The sequence below is a fragment of the Vombatus ursinus genome, unplaced genomic scaffold, assembly GCF_900497805.2.
Source record: "Vombatus ursinus unplaced genomic scaffold, bare-nosed wombat genome assembly UNPS02010320.1, whole genome shotgun sequence".
NCBI lineage: Eukaryota > Metazoa > Chordata > Mammalia > Diprotodontia > Vombatidae > Vombatus > Vombatus ursinus.
Window position 1 is genome coordinate 4330265 of NW_020950098.1, and position 16380 is coordinate 4346644.

A 16380-nucleotide genomic window follows, 5' to 3' on the forward strand; every position below is an offset into this window, starting at 1 on the left:
CCGTAAGCTATAATTTCAGTTATCAATTACTAACTGGTACAAATTAGATCTGGTATTAGTCGGCAAACATTCTAGGCCACTGCACCATTGGGTGACATCACTCCTTCTTGTAGTCCTCCTCCAACCTTATTGTGCACAACAATGTCTGTCCCCAATCTGACTAAATATTAAAATACAAATGTGCAAGAATAAAACCACTCCCTATTGCTACAAAGAAAAATTTCTGGCTCTCAGCCCTACTGTTTCCATGCCAATCCACTAGGTGAACCTCATCGCTACTCCTTTCCATTTCAATTGTTAAGCCTGAAATCTTTGAGGCTCTTAGGACCAGAAAAAAATTTTGCTTTGAAAATGGAGAATATTACAATAGTTTTAATATTTAGAGGTAGCTAGGTGGCTCGGTGCATGGAGTGATGTATTTGGAGTCAGGGAAGACCTGAGTTTAAATCTTGCCTCGGACATTTACTAGTTGCATGACCCTGGCAGGTCACTTAACCCTTCTTTGCCTCAAGTTTCCTCATCTGTAAAATGAGTTCAATAATAGCACCTACCTCCCAGGGTTATTGTGACAGTCAAATGAGTTAACATATGTAAAGCACTTTGCAAACCTTAAAGCACTACATAAATGCTAGCTATTATTATTAATATTTTTATTAATTATACAGCAATATAGTGCTTTTGCCCTGAGGATTTCAGTGCACTTTACATATGCTTTAATTCCCATTTCACACATGGGGACGCAGGCATAAATATAGTAATGTTTAACAAAGAGCAGACCAATGACAAGTATGGGACTGGAATCTAAGACACCTAATTCCTGACTTCCTGCTTTAATCCCACTAATCTCACATCCACATTTATAGAGTGGCCCTGAACCCTCTTGGATGGTAGCACATGTATAGGGCCCTGGTGAGTTGTCCCATGCCCTGTCTGCCCAAGCATGATCCGCCATGCAAAGGTTCCAGTCCTCAGTGTATCCCTTCATTTTTCCATCACATCCCCTACTTTGGTTTGAAGCTTCCCATTCCCAATATTTTAATTTAAGCAGTTCAAGTTTCCCAAACTGTTGTCTCGGTTGCAGCTGGTGTTGGGTGTGGAAGGGGGGACTTCTGAAAAAGCCATGGCAGGTGTTTTTCAGCGTGAACCTTGAGCAAAATGGAGCCCAAAGTTTTACGTTTGTCTTGCATTCCAATGTTTTCAATGGAAAATAAAATAAAGGCATGAAAGTGACATAATGTTTACTTCCCCCTCCCACGATACTCCCTGTACCCTCTCAGATTTGGCAGCAATTTAACATAAGGAAAGACTTTAGAACTTCACACCATTTTAGTGGGAATAAACTGCCTTAGCTCAAACTTTCCACAAAGCCTACAAGTATGGTAAGGCATCACTCTATCCTTATCTTCAATAGATCTATACAAATGCCCTAAGGCCATCTGTCTTGCAGGTCTGAACTCACTATCCAGGTTCAGTTCTCTTCAAATTGCATTGACACTGGAGTGCTCTAATTTGGAGTCTGGAGGCCAAATTGCCCTTTTCTTCTTATGCAAGGGAGAGATTCTTTAAATTCACTTTTAAGAAAGTATTGCAGCTTAGTACTCAAATATCTAGTGATAAGGCATTCTCAAAACTATCTCTTTTCCCCCAATCTACATACAAATAGTTAAGATTTTCATTAATGGCAAAATATACTCATGTCTAAGGCCTTTCTCTGTTTAAGCAAAAAGGAAGAGGAGAAAGAAAACATCAATAGCACAAACTGCCCTTCTATGTTTGAAAAATATATATGCATATATGAAATAAGATAGTAGTAGACAATTTTGATTTTTTTTCCCCTACTAACTGGTAAGATCGTTGTCTCATATCGAATTTCATTCTACAGCTCCATTTTGCCAGCTTCAGTAGGGATGCTGACACTGTTGTCTTCGGCGTTACCATTCTCTGCAGGAGTGAAAGACAAGGAAGCAGAATTTATGCAGTATCTTTTGCCAGTTGGTCGGGGCCCGTCATCGAAAACATGCCCAAGGTGAGCACCACACTGAAAGAGAAGATCAAAACGTGAGGAAGAAATCTGTACAAAGCAGGCTTTGAGTTGTACTCCTATTAAGTGGCTTAAATGGATGACTAGCCTAGAGTGGAATGATGGAAACCATCTTGGACCATTTCTAATCTACCTGTCAATAGCTGTGGGGATGGTTTCTGGCAGGCGTTGCACCACATGCCGAGAGCCAAAAAAAACAAAACAAAAAGAAAAACCTCGAACTGCGTATATCAGAAATCATATATGAGCCACTGCATTTTTTTTGATCTGCGAATTCTCTCAGCCAGCTGAAAATGACTGCAGTAATTTTATGAATTGAGTTTGACCCTTGATCTCCCCCTTGTAAGAAACATGGCAGAATAAAATCTCTTCCCCCTCCCCCCATTACTTTTGGCTTTGGATGGGTGGATTTCAGATATGCAAAAGTCCACTGTAAAAGATACTGCTTAACTGGCCATGACGGAGGTGATGTTTGCCTTCATGGGCAGTAAAACTTAACATCAGACAAGCATTGGATGTTCTCAGTACCCAGGAAAGCAATGGTGAGGCTTGGTGGATTTATGTGTTGTGGTCATTGGATTCTAAGGGTAGCCAATGGAAAAGTCTCAGCTTGTATGATGCCTTTTCTGGCTGAAAATAGGGCATCTGAGCTCTTTTACCTAAGTGAACTGGGGGATGGCGATGAGAGGCTGCAGAACCAATAGGAATGGGATTCAGTCATTTCAGTTGTGTCTGCCTCTTTGTGACCCCATTTGGGGTTTTCTTGGCAAAGATACTGGATTGGTTTGTCATTTCCTTCTCCAGCTCATTTTACAGATAAGGAAACTGAGGCAAACTTGATCAGGGTTACACAGCTAGTAAGTGTCTGAGGACAAATTTGAATTCAGGAAGGTAAATCTTCCTGACTCCAGGCCCTGCACTATATCCAATATGCCACGTAGTTGCTCCAAAGGCCATGCTACTGGAAACCAAATAATCAAAGGAATGGAAACAAGACCAAAGTACAAGGGTAAGATGGGAATATAAATGGTTATGAAGGTTATTAAAAGAAATCCCACCCTAAAAAAGGTTTTATTGAGAAGCTTATCTTATAGGGGTTCCCCTCAAAGACCAAGGCTATGAAGATGTTCTTCCACTGAGGAAAGGCCTTAAGACAACCATACCAATGGTGGATGAGTCACAAAAGATAACAGTGTATGTCATACTTAGCACTCCCCCTCCCTGTCCCTATCCCTTTCTCAACAAGGACATGAATGGACTGTATACATTAGTGTAACACAGGTAAACACTAGAACCAGTTCTTACAAACACAATGAACTGTAACATAGACACTTAAGCCTGGGACAAACATTTTCTAAGAAATTTGCATAGGCAAGACTGGAAAGAACATGAAAGGGCATTATCACTACTAATGCTAATCACTATACTTTTGGGGGTCTAGCATGAGATTTGTAGAGGGAAAAGTCTAAGGATTTTACAAATGAGGGGGGAGATACAGTGAATGGGGATGGTAGGAGAGCCTAGATGAAAGGTCTCCCCCTCAATCTGCCCCATTCCCTGCCCCCATCTCCCTCAAAAGTACTGGAACTCAATGCTCAAAAGTTCCCTAGTTATTAATAAATAGCACAGATAGCAACTTTGACCATGTGGCCCTTCTATGTTAAAAGTGCATTCTTATTTTCCTTGCAGTGTATTATGTCAGCTCATCAAAGAACTAAAAATGAACCCTGGGTTGATGCAATCTATCGCCTGGAAAATATGAAACAGGCTGAAAAAAAAAACAAATCTTGCATTATTTTTACCACATTCTATACAAGTTGAGGTAATATCAAGGTTGACAGCTCAGATTGCTTTTCATTTCTATAAACAATCGGGGCCAAATTTTCAGGCATCAGCAGCTGAGACGCACCGGCAAAATCCATGTGGTTACCCACTGCACACAGGAAAACACCCATCTCTGCTTGCCAAACGAGCAAGTCAGTGCACAGGCCAACAGGAACTGGTGTTCACGGAGACCGGGATGTGTGTGCAATTACTGACCTCACACACAACTCCAGCATTTTGATCATTCGACATCTGAGAGGTGAAGCTTTCACATGAAAGTCTCAAATAGGTAGTTTTTCAACGAGGGAATTTAGCTCTCCCGGGCAAAATGATGATGATGCCATAATTAATCATCTACAGATCCTATTTAGAAAACAGTCTCTTATTTACATTTCTTTAAGAACAAAGCTCTGATGCAAATATACTTTAAACCAGTAAGTATTAGTCAGGTTTTAATTTCCCAATCCAGATTTGGAGCAGAAGCCGGGAGGGTGAACAAAGGTGCTTTAATTTGGTAAACACAAATTCTAAGAACTGAATCTGGTCCACTGAGTTGGTGTCAATCTGGAAACAGCTTTCCTGTTTAACACCAAGGGAAAAAAAAAACCTTATTTATATGCTTTTCCTCTGGGCAAAACAATAGGCAAAGAGAAATTATGGGCAGGTGGAATCACTGGAACCCAAATTTATGAACCATCCAAGCAAATTGATCACAATGTAACATACCCACCCTAAATTGGGAAGCCATAAGACTTATTGAGATGGGCTTCGTTGTCTCTGCCTCTAGTGGAAAATCACAAGAGGTGATTGGGAAGATTCACACCAGGCTGGGATGACTAAGGGATCCATTCTCTCCAACTAAAGAATGGTGTTAATTTGTATTTGTATCACATAATAAGCCTATTATCCCCATAAGACCCCAAGACCAGTTGTCTGCAAAGCAGACTAAGCCCACAAGGCAGCTTGTGTTGTGGTATGTCTCCCACAGAAGACGATTAGCAGATTTCTTTTAAAAGCATATAAGCCCTGAAGGTTCCTCCTAGAGGGGAACTTCCACACATGGAGCCCATCCTTGGCTGCTTAGACCCTGGGCAGAATAGTGGGATGATGGATGGAAGTTGTCAGTGATGCATTGTTTCTATAGCTGCCTTCGAGCTTTGCTGCACTGGCCCAAGCCAACTGGCAACATGTAGGGATAGCACAGCACACCTGGTTGTAACTGAAACAAACTGGTTGCCACAAGATGAAGAAATCTCTGAAACCTGCTGCTAATGATTTATTCCAGGGCATAGTCTTCAGTGTGCTTGCTGCTAAAGGCTTCTTTCTTCCTTCTTCTTTTCTTTTTTTTTTTTGTATTTATTGATTTCGCAGGTAATATGTAACTGTAGGACAGTGGATAGTCAGAATTGACTGGTCAGACACTTGTGCCTTTATCCCGAAGAAACATTAAATCACCATGGCAAAAAAAAAAAAAAATCACAAATTCCCTCAGGACTTTTTTTTTCCTTTCTAAGCCTCCTGCCCAGAAAACCTGGAAACCCAAAGAGCTACAGAGATCAAGGGGGAAGGACCCCCCTGAAAAACAGAACCATTAGGCATCAAATTTAACATAATTCCCCCAAATCTGACTGCAATTCTCAATTATGTGAGGAAGAAACACAAAGTGTATTCAGCACTCCTGCATATTTCTTCACTGATGTATTTCCAACTGTCCTGTAGAGGTTTTTCTCCTAGCTCTGCCTAGGATGTTTTAAGCTTTGTAATTGTCATTTTCTCTTAAGTGTTTGAACTAGAAGATGAGACACTTTTAGAGGTAGGCTTTTACACTCAGGCACATGGGGAAGGGGTGGGAGGAGGAAACCAGTTTTAACAAAAGCAATTTACTTTGCCAGTAGTTTTCTGTTTTCTCCCACTGTTATTGAAGACACTTGTGTTTCAGTAAGAGCTATTTTCCTCTATGCTTGTGATACCAAACTGTTGCCAAGGAAATGATTATGAAGTCACCAGTTTAGCTTATAATTTTACCAAAAGATCAAGAAAAAGAGAGATGGCTTGTGAAGCTGAAAACCCTCATGTAACACATGGGTATCTTTAATCATCAGAAATGTATGAGTCATCATCTGCAAAAGATTAATAAAGCTCTCAGTTTTACCAAAAACTATTTAATGAAAAAAAAAATCCTCCATATTGGTGCCTATTTACCTTTCTGTTGATTTAGCTGACTTAGGACAAATTAACAATGATCTAAAAGAAACTTAGGGGATTCTACCAGAGACTCAAGTAGGAAAAACTGCAGTCATAAATAGCCTCCAACTTGGGTAAACCCTGGGATCTGACGGGTCCCTTAAAGATTATTATAAAAAGTTAAGTGATTTATTGGTCTCCCATTTGCTCCAGATGTAGAATTTTGATCTGAAGAAAGAATTCCTCAAGTACCTCCAGGAGGGACTCATTCATTGAACTTTAGCTTAACCGGGCAAATTCTGCCTCCTTTGCTCTGAATTTAAACTCCTGACAAAGGTTTGTTTAACAGGCTGGGGTGGGAAGGAGAGGGGAGAAAATGACATCTAATTGTTCACAGTACTTAGAGGAGCTGAAATAAGCAGCAGTGTGTTTTATCAATAACTGGAAAATGTGAATTAAATCCTATCAAGGAAAAGTCTCCAATAACAGGAAGGAATTGGGGAATTGTCTAAACCAGGGGAAGGTGTGTGGGCCCACCATCACTTGAACAATTTAAGACTGAGATGAACTCCACTCTAGGAGGAATAACTTGGGAATAATCCAGTGAATTCATTCAATGGAAGAATAGGGAGAAAACTGTTCCAGTCCAGATACTGAAGTGATGTCAACATAAATTTGTATTCTACCCGATAACCCATCTCTTCCAACTAGCAGCCATTATAATAAAGGCAAAGGAGAACCCCCACCAGTCTGTTCTCTGTGATCCTTCCTAAATATGACTGTCTTTAGATTGCAGTATATCATATTTCTCCTATGCAAGTCCTTTAAAAAAATCAAAGAATATCAGAATTGAAAAAAGACCTTAAAGGGTCATGCAATTTAATCCATAAATGAACAAAAACTCTGCTCTACAGCAAATTCCAGAAGTGGTCATGTAGCCATTGCTTGAAGACTTCTGGTGAGGGGGAAACTATGTTTACAACCAAGAAGACTTCAGGAAGTTTGTCCCAACCCTACAATTGTTTCTCTGGAATTTCCACTCATTGCTCCTACTTCTACTCTGGAGCTAAAGAGAACAACTCTATTTCCTTTAATATACTGAAGTCCTTCAAATGTTTAAGGACAGCCCTAGGTCTCCGCCCACCTCACCCTCATCACCATCATCCAATATTTATCTCTTCTTCCTACCTTTTGGTCATCTGACACTGTGCTAAGTATGCCATCTATACTTTCGTCCAAGTCACTGAAAAGAATATTAAGTAGAATAGGGAGGAGATAAAGCACCAATCCAGGCTATTGGCAAGGTGGCGACCAGATGAGAAATAGATTGAAGAAGCAGAAATGGAATTTCTCTTCTCTATCTAAACTAGCCTCAGTTTCTTTGACCAGTCCTAATAAAGCATCACCTCAAAAAGCTCCTGGTTGCCCTCTCTTGGGTGTTCTCTGACTCATCAATATTCAATTTAAAATGCGATGCCCCAAACTGAACCCAAGAGTCTAACATGAGATTTGACCATGGCAGAGCAGAGCAGAATTATCACTTGCTTGGAGCTGTGTACAATCCTTTCTCAGAGCATCCTCCTAACCCCACATTAGCTTTCCTGCCTGTGATATTGGAGCAGTGAATTACGTTGAGTTTATAGTACATTAAAACCTTGATCTATTTCTGATGAATTGTTGTTTTGCCACACCTGAACCATCGTGTACTTGTGAAGTTACTTTTAGTTCAAGTCTAAGACTCGACATTTGCTCTCGTTATGAGTTTGGGAGTCAGAATAGTGTTGTGAAAGATTTCTGAACTGGGAGCCAGGAGAGACTGAGGTTTGTCTCCCACTTTCCTCAGTGGGGAAAGAGAGATAGCTTGGTGGCACAGTGGGCTTAGAATGTGGAAGAAACTGAGGTCAAATATGGCCTCAGACATTTACTAGCTGTGTGACTCTGGGCAAATTCCTTAAGTTCTGTTCGCCTTGGTTTCCTCAATTGTAAAATGGGGATAATAACAGCAACCTCCAGCGTTGTTGTAAGAATCAAATGAGATATCTGTAAAAGGGCTTAGCACTACTACCTGGCACATGGTGCTTAATAAATTCTTATTCCCTTTTCTTATTCCCTCCCTCTAATGCCTTCTAGTTGTGTAACCATGGACAAACAAGAGTACTTTTCCTTCTGTCAAATGAGGATAATAATAGCACCCATTTCACGAGCTATTGGAGGGTAGTATGATATAATGCATGTAAAGTGTTCTGCAAACCTCAAAGTGTCATATAAACATCAACTATTATTATTATTATTATTCATTTCAACATTCTAGCCTGTCCAGATTTTTTTTTTAAATCCTGACACTATCATCCAAGGTATTAGCTCTCCCTCCTATGTCATCTTCAAGTTTGCCATCTGCAAGTTTGATAAGTAGCCCTTATTCAAGTCACTAATAAAAACGTTAAATATGATAAGGAGCTAATGGTCATTAAGGTATAGGCAGTACGAGGGGGGATGTTGGGTGGTTACTGTCCTTCATTCTCAAAGAAGATCAAAATGATGTCACTATGTTAGAGTCAAGGTACAGTGTGTCCGACTGTGCCTGGTCAGACCAATATGAACTCGGAATGCTCTGTCACGGGTTGGGCACAAATAGTCCATGTGAACATTTGGGGTGGATTCTCCAAATTTGTGCATCTTGCATTTCTTTTGGGCTACTTCAGCTTTGTTTTGCTCATAGAGCACAGCGCCTTCTTTGACGCGGGTATACCATGCTGGGCAGCCTTTTGCCAGTGTCTCCCATATCATGTAATCAATTTCAAAGTTCTTCAGAAAGCCCTTGAGAGTGTCCTTGTATCACTTCTTCTGCTTACCTGGGTAGTGGTTACAGATATGATGGAAGCAGAAACAAACTTTGGCAACTAATTGGATATTAAGGGTAAGGAAGAATGAAGAGTCAAAGGTGATTCTGAGATTTGAGCCTCAGTAACTAGGGGTCATTAACACAAATAGGGAAATTGGAAGGATGAGCAAATTTGGGAGCAGATGATGAGTTCCATCTTGGACAAAGCGAATTTCAAGTGTCACTGGGACCCTTCAGGCAGAAGTGTCAAAAATGCAGAATTAGATTTCAGAGAGATCACAGAGCTATCAGAAAACGGTATGGTCCAGAGATAAAAGAAGACTAGATTTGAAGTCAGAGGGTCTGGTATCAAATCCCAGTTATGTATTTATCAGCTGTGTGATCTTGAGCAAGTCATTTAATTTCTTTGTATTTCCTTTCTTCCTTCCTTTCTTCCTTGAAATGAGGGGCTTTTTCTAAATGAACTCTAAAGTACCACTACCTCCAATTTTACGATTTTGTGATGCTACATAGAGTTTCAGGAGTCATATCCATAGACAACCATAGCCTTGGGAGAGGATGAGAGTGTTAAAGGAGAAAGTATGAAGCTTATGGTTAAAACTTTGGGACACACTCACCCTTAGAGTTCAGGGAAAAGAAGATGGACCACAAAAGAAGACAGGAGAAATAGTCATATAAATAAAAAGAAAACCAGGAGAGAATAGCATCACATAGCAAAATGAGAAGACTGCTGAGAAGGAAGGGATGATTAATAGGGTCAAATGTTGCAGAAAAAGACCTTGAAGACAGCAGTTTCAGCTAGGGATGGAAACAGAAGCCAGAATGCAATGGTTTGAGATTTGAGTAGGTAGTAAGAGAAGGGGGCAGCTAGGTAGCTCAGTGGATAGAGCTCCAGTCCTGGAATCAGGAAGACTCATTTTCCTGAGTTCAAATCTGGTCTTAGACACTTACTAGCTGTGTGACCCAGGGCAAGTCACTTTACCCTGCTTGCCTCAGTTTCCTCATCTGTAAAGTGAACTGGAGAAGGAAATGGCAAAAAACCTCCTAATGGGGTCACAAAGAGCCAGACATGACTGAAAAACAACAATAAAAGTGAGAAAATGGAATCATAAGGTATGAAATAATCTTTACAGAAATTTGTCAGTGAATAATGAAGAGGAAACCCAGACAAGAAACTCAAAGGAAAATACAATTCATGTGGCCTCAACATTTGGAGGTAGAAAAGGAAGGAATAAGTTGAAGCTGTTTATGAAGATGAAGATGTCTGACATCTATGAAAATGTCTATGAAGGTGTCAGAGAATAGCATTTTGTATTCTGGACTAGCACGTAGTAATAACTAGCATTTACATGGTACTTTAATGCTTAGAAAGTGCTTTACATATGTTTTTTACAACATATGTAAATGTCAATATATGTAAATATCAATACTTTCTCATTGATTTAATGGTCAATGATTGTTGTTTATAACAGAGTTCAAACAATCAGGAGCCCTTCAGTCTGAGGGACCGGAACCAGCTTTGGCTTTTGAGATGCACAGTGCCATTGGATACTTACAACAATCCTGTGAGATGGTTATCATGACTCTCCCCATTTAAGGTTAGGTAACCGGCTCCGAGTTGCAGAGCCAGTGAGGCTCCTAGCCCATTTCCCCTCAATGGTTCATTGATTTCTTTGGGGATGTGTATTTCATCATGATATGCAACACTATTCTGCCACTTGTTTTCATTCTAATTTGCTTTTTCTTTTAACAAGGTATAATAATAACTAGCATTTATATAGTGCTTTCATGTCTGCAAACTACTTTACAAATATTATCTCATCTTTGTTTCAATAGTCTAAACATTAGCTAAACCTTGCCAACAGTTGTCTGTGGAGGTGAGGGTTCCCTGCTCCTGGCTTCCTCTGCATTACAGTGCACAGGTCTGGCTGCTATTGCCACCAGGGAAATCACGCTGGGGCACCTGTGGTATGTCTGCATTCTTCTGCATTGCTCTGCTCGTGCGGTCCAGAGTTAAGTTCAGTATAACTAACGAGCTACAACACAAAGGTCAGTAAAGAGGAGAACTAAGCAGTGACAACATGTCCTGCAACTTTGGCCTGAGAGTCATATCTGACTTTCAATCATTGAATTCAATCCTAGTCACAAGGGAAGACTTCCTAATGATGGGCAACTTCATGACAGAGAGAGGGGTAAAGGTTGTTTTGGCGCTTGATAGAGGGAAGAAAGAAAAGCCTTCAAAAAACAGCTTGACAAATTCCCTAACAATATTCTATAGTACATTATTAAAGAGATGGTTTCTGGGCACTAAGATAGGAAAGCAGTGATCAGTAAGAGCCAAGGTGGGTTCTTGCCGAATAGTTCATTCAACACAACTAACCAGGTGAACCTCACTCCTGACAGTTACTAGATTAGCAGACTAGAATTATGGAGATACAGAATACCTAGAGACAGCCAGGTGATGCAGGGGATAGAGTGCTGGGCCTGGAGTTAGGAAGACTCATCTTCTTGAGTTCAAATCTGGCCTCAGATACTTAGTAGCTGTGTGACCCTGGGCAAGTCACTTAACCCTGTTTACCTCAATTTCCTCATCTGTAAAATGAGCTGGAGAAAGAAATGGCAAACCACTCCAGTATCTTTGCCAAGAAAACCCTAAATGGGGTCACAAAGCATTAGACACGACTCAAATGACTCAACAACCACAAAGAATGGCTAGATTCCATAAGATAACTGACAGTGTCTCCTGTGATATCACATTTAAGTGAATTTAGAACTGGTTGAATGTCCAGACTCAATGAATCACCATTAATGTATCAATGTTGATTGCTTGATATTGATTCAGTTTCTACTTAACAAGTGAGAAGATCTTATTCACGTGTTTGAGTGAATGCATCCTATACAGACCTTATGATCCTCTCATTCATACTACATGCCACTAATACTTGCTACATTCCCATGAAGGGATTAGAAATTGTAGAAATTGGAGCAGCTAGGTGGCACAATGGATAAAGCACCCACCCTGGAGTCAAGAGGACCTGAGTTCAAATCAGTCCTACAACATTTGACACACGCTACTTGTGTGACCCTGGACAAGTCATTTAACCCTGATTGCCTCACAAACAACAATAAGAAACTGTAGTAATTAAAGTAGAAAAAAAAATAATTGAGTGTAGGATTATGGAAATGAAGAATCTAGAGTATGATACAAAGAATATGAAGCCAGATTTGAATAAGGTTCTTAGAATCAGTTGTGTCTAATGCTTTGTGACCCCATTTAGGGTTTTCTTGGCAAAGATACTGGAGTGGTTTGCCATTTCTTTCTCCAGCTCATTTTACAGATGAGGAAATTGAGGTAAACAGGGTTAAGTGACTTGCCCAGGGTCATACAACTACTCAGTATATGAGGCCAGAGTTGAACTCAAGAAGATGAGTCTTCCTAACTCTTCTTCAAATTAAAAGTCTTTCAAAAATACAAATTTCAAAGAAGAAAAAAATTTTAAAATTAAGCAAATATATGTGAAACATAAATTAAAAGAAATAGGAATGAAAAGTATCAATATATTTTTAAGTTACTGAAATAATATTTTGTTAATATTCCCACAGTATATTGTATTTCTCTGGTAGACATTCCATAGTTCCATCCATCTGGGAAGGAGATAGCAAGCAGTAAGTTTCTGTAAAGTCTTATTATTTCCTACGGTTGAAATGTAACTTACTTAAAGCATATATTTTCATATATGCCAGAGTGAATAGCACCTTCCCCTCCTCTCCTCTTCTCTTCTGCCCCTCCTTCTCTCCTCCCCCCCCCTTTAAAATTAAAGGTTTGGCATAAGCAAGGAAAAAAACCTTTGTAAATAATATAAATTTAGGGGGTTGAAAAAGACCCCCAAAGGGAGTATGGTCAGGGCCATTCCTCTAGTAAGTAATTGTTAAGAAAGAAACCTGACTTACTGGTCCCCAGGAAAGGTAACCATTGATTACCAATTCCATCAATGAAAGGAGTTACACTGAATTTGAGTTGATATCTTTCATGGCTGTAATCTCCTCTTGACAAGGGATTCGTGCTTGATTTATCTTTAACCACTGAAGGATATTACTAATGCGTCATTTTTCTTTGACTGCTACTAAGTTACTGATGTCATCTCTGTTGCAGGCTACTCTGAGAAAGAGAATTCATTCACCCATGAGCATAAACACTGGCCCATGTACCTGAAACCTAAGACACATAAAACAGTGGTACTTAAATGAAATTTAACATTCTACCTCCCCTTTTCCATTTATTTTTTTTTTTTTTGGTGTTTCTGAGGAAGTGTTAAGTAGCTTGGAGAGTGAAAGAAAGAAAGAAAGAAAAAGAAAGAAAGAAAGAAGAAAGGAAGGAAAGAAGGAAAGAAAGAAAGAAAGAGAAGAAGAGGAAGGAAGGAAGGAAGAAGGAAGGAAGGAAAAATAAAACTACCAGCATTTTTCAGAAATGTTAACAGCCTAATAATAACTTTCACCAAGGCCAACAGGACCAAAGTGAACTTTATATCTGAAACCCAAATTAAATGTGTCAATTTCCCTCAGGATACATGTACAAGTGTGGCCAAATCTTTTAGGTGGCTGAATGAAGTCATCACTTATTTAGGTTATAGCTAAAGAAATAATGAGCAGGGCAGCTAGGTGGTGCAGTGGATAAAGCACCGGCCCTGGATTCAAGAGGACCTGAGTTCAAATGACACATAACACTTACTAGCTGTGTGACCCTGGGCAAGTCACTTAACCCCATTGCCTATACCCAAAAAAAAGAAAAAAAAAGAAATAATGAGGAGCTCTTCATCAGGTAAAAGAAACAAACAATAGATCAGTATCATCAATATTATTTATATGCCAGGTTTTGTGTTTGATTGACATGTCTCATATTTGGTTAAAAAGAAGCAGATCATCTTCATTCTTCAACAAATTTATGTGTAAAATAGTTTCATAGATCTGGATGAGCACTGAATTTATTCCAAAACCATTTCTTGCAGGACCCCACTTTTTCTCCAGATTTTGCAGGTTACTATACATCACATTTTAGTAAATGCTTGAACTCTGTCTAGGCCACAGGTTCCCAAAGTGAGTGATACTACCTCCTGTGGGCACTGGAAGGATCCAGGGTGGGCAGTAGTAACCTCAGGTGTAATTGGGGGGTGTTGCATAAAAATAAGGGGTCAGTGGAAGCATATGGAAAGAAGATAAGAAAATTTTGAAAAATCATTCATACGTGTTTTATCTGCTGCATAACAGAGTTGAAGTTGTAGTGATTACATTATTTTCCAAATACACAGACAAAATGCAAGTTACAACCAATCAATGGTTAAATCTGCCAACAGGTCTTAACTAGCAAGTGTTGGCAGGTGAGTGTGTCACATATTGTTGGGAAGTCCAGCATGCATAGGCAGGAATATGTGCATGTAATGACTTGTTTACAATGTGATACTATATGGTTACATGACACAATATTGCATCATCAACATTTCAATGCAGGAAAAAAAATTTACAATAAATTGTTAAATTTAAGATGTGTCATTTAAAAATATATTTTATATATTTTTTGAAATGACACAAATTTCAAGAAAAAAAGAAAGTAGATTTCCAGGGGGCACTGAGTAATTTTTTAAAGGGGGCTATAGGCCAATTAAGTTTGGGAACCTCTGGTCTAGGCTGGAAGGGGGAGGGTGGGGATTCAAGTGGGGAAGGGAAAGGACTCTGGCAAGAAAGGTGGTAGAGATAAGAAATTATTCTAGACATATGATCAATTAACACGAAAAGGTGATTCCTAAAACAATATTGTACAATTTTGATTCAAGAGGGCATGAGAAAAGGCACAGAGATATTTTTTCATGTACACCCTGCCAGACAGAAACTTGATTGATGCAAATCTAAATTTAGACAAATGAATGAAATCTAAATCCTTAAAGAATTGGAGTGTGCCATATGTGATTTGAATGATTTACCCTTTGCTATTTCAGCAAAGCTCATCACTTCTGAGTGACCTCATTATAATATGACTGTCATAGATTTTTAATTACATGGGTCATATCCAAGAGAGTTACTAGAGTAACCAGAGCACCATTTGAAACTACCTCATCAGTCTTACAATCTTGAGGTTAGGATATCCCAATCATGAATTATTGATTTATTATTTCAGTATAGATGACTGTTCTATGATGTTGTCACTATCATTGTTGTTGTTTTTAAGGCAGTTTAGGTGGCATAGTGGATGGAGCACAGGACTTAGATTTAGGAACACCTGAGTTCATATCCAGTGTCAGAAACTGACTATCTGTGCAACCCTGGGCAGGTCACTTAACCTCTCTTTACAACAAGGACTTTGTTAACCTTGAAGTTCTATGTAAATGCTAGCTGTTATTATAAATAATTATAAAAAAAGTTTAAAGCTTTACTTTCATTTATATTTTTACTATTATGCTAATCAAGTTTTCCTCAGTGGTAAAAAGTAAAATGGAAGCTTCATTAACTTTCTCAGGTCTCTAGGTTATTATTTAAAAAGCTGTTTGTTTCTTCTTTTGATCTATGGCTCTATTCACTTTCAACGGGGGAATAACTTAAACACTACAAGAATGGAAGAAAGGATTGGAACAGTGATTTAATTAGTATTTAATTAGTATTCCCTGATAAGGAAGTCCTCTCTACTAATGCAAGTACCTTCTCTGAAACTCGAGTCAGAGGTTAAGTGACTTGTCCAGGGTCACACAGTCAGCATGTGTCAGAGCTAGCACTTGAACTCAGGTCTTCTGGGTTCCTCCTCTGGCTCCCTGTACCATTCTGCTTCCGACTCATCTCTCTTACACATTAGTCAGTCAATAAATGTCAGGCACTGTGCTAAGTGTGAGAGGATACAAAAACAGGGTAAACACAGCCCCTGCCTTCAGAGAGCTCACAAGTTCTCTGTTCAATTTCAGTTAAAGTAAAAACAGATTCAAATAATGAACGTTCTCATGGACATGCCTAGCTCACAGCTTGCCTATAGGGAAAATGCATATTCTGAAACCAAAGCAAAACTTTATAAGCCAATGATTAAGCCAGTGAGACATCAGAGAATTTCTTATAGAAATACAGTAATAGGAAGTTTATGATGGAGTTGGGCACTGAGAAAATTTGTATTTCATCTCTGTCTCATGACAACTAAGAATGACTATTTATGCTATGTTTGTGAATAACGTGAAAAGTGCAAGAATTTGAAGGGAATAAACAGAACAGCAAAGTCCTTTGCTCTTTCTGTACTGTATAATCTATTCTGGCCCCCAATCTAAAAGATGTCTAAGCTGTTTATGAAAAAGAAGAGGCAAACATCAGGGGAAAGAAAGTGCTTACATCTATTAGCTTAACCTGGCTAAGTGTCAGCTTTCTCCTCTGTGATGATGATGATGAGGAGGACAACAATGATGATGATAGATAGATAGATAGATAGATAGATAGATAGATAGATAGATAGATAGATAGATAG

The 16380-nt window shown here is 39.2% G+C and overlaps 1 protein-coding gene across 3 annotated transcripts in view; it reads right to left on the reverse strand.

Annotated features, from left to right (window-relative positions):
- Positions 1-588: 588 nt before the first annotated feature.
- Positions 589-16380, reverse strand: part of MSRB3 (methionine sulfoxide reductase B3) — a 200361-nt gene continuing 184569 nt past the window's right edge. For all 3 annotated transcript variants that reach the window (XM_027854185.1, XM_027854186.1, XM_027854187.1), the window contains one exon: positions 589-2038. In XM_027854185.1, coding sequence (XP_027709986.1) covers positions 1877-2038 — 162 coding nt within the window. In that variant the 3' untranslated portion in view covers positions 589-1876. The remainder of the gene's footprint in view (positions 2039-16380) is intronic.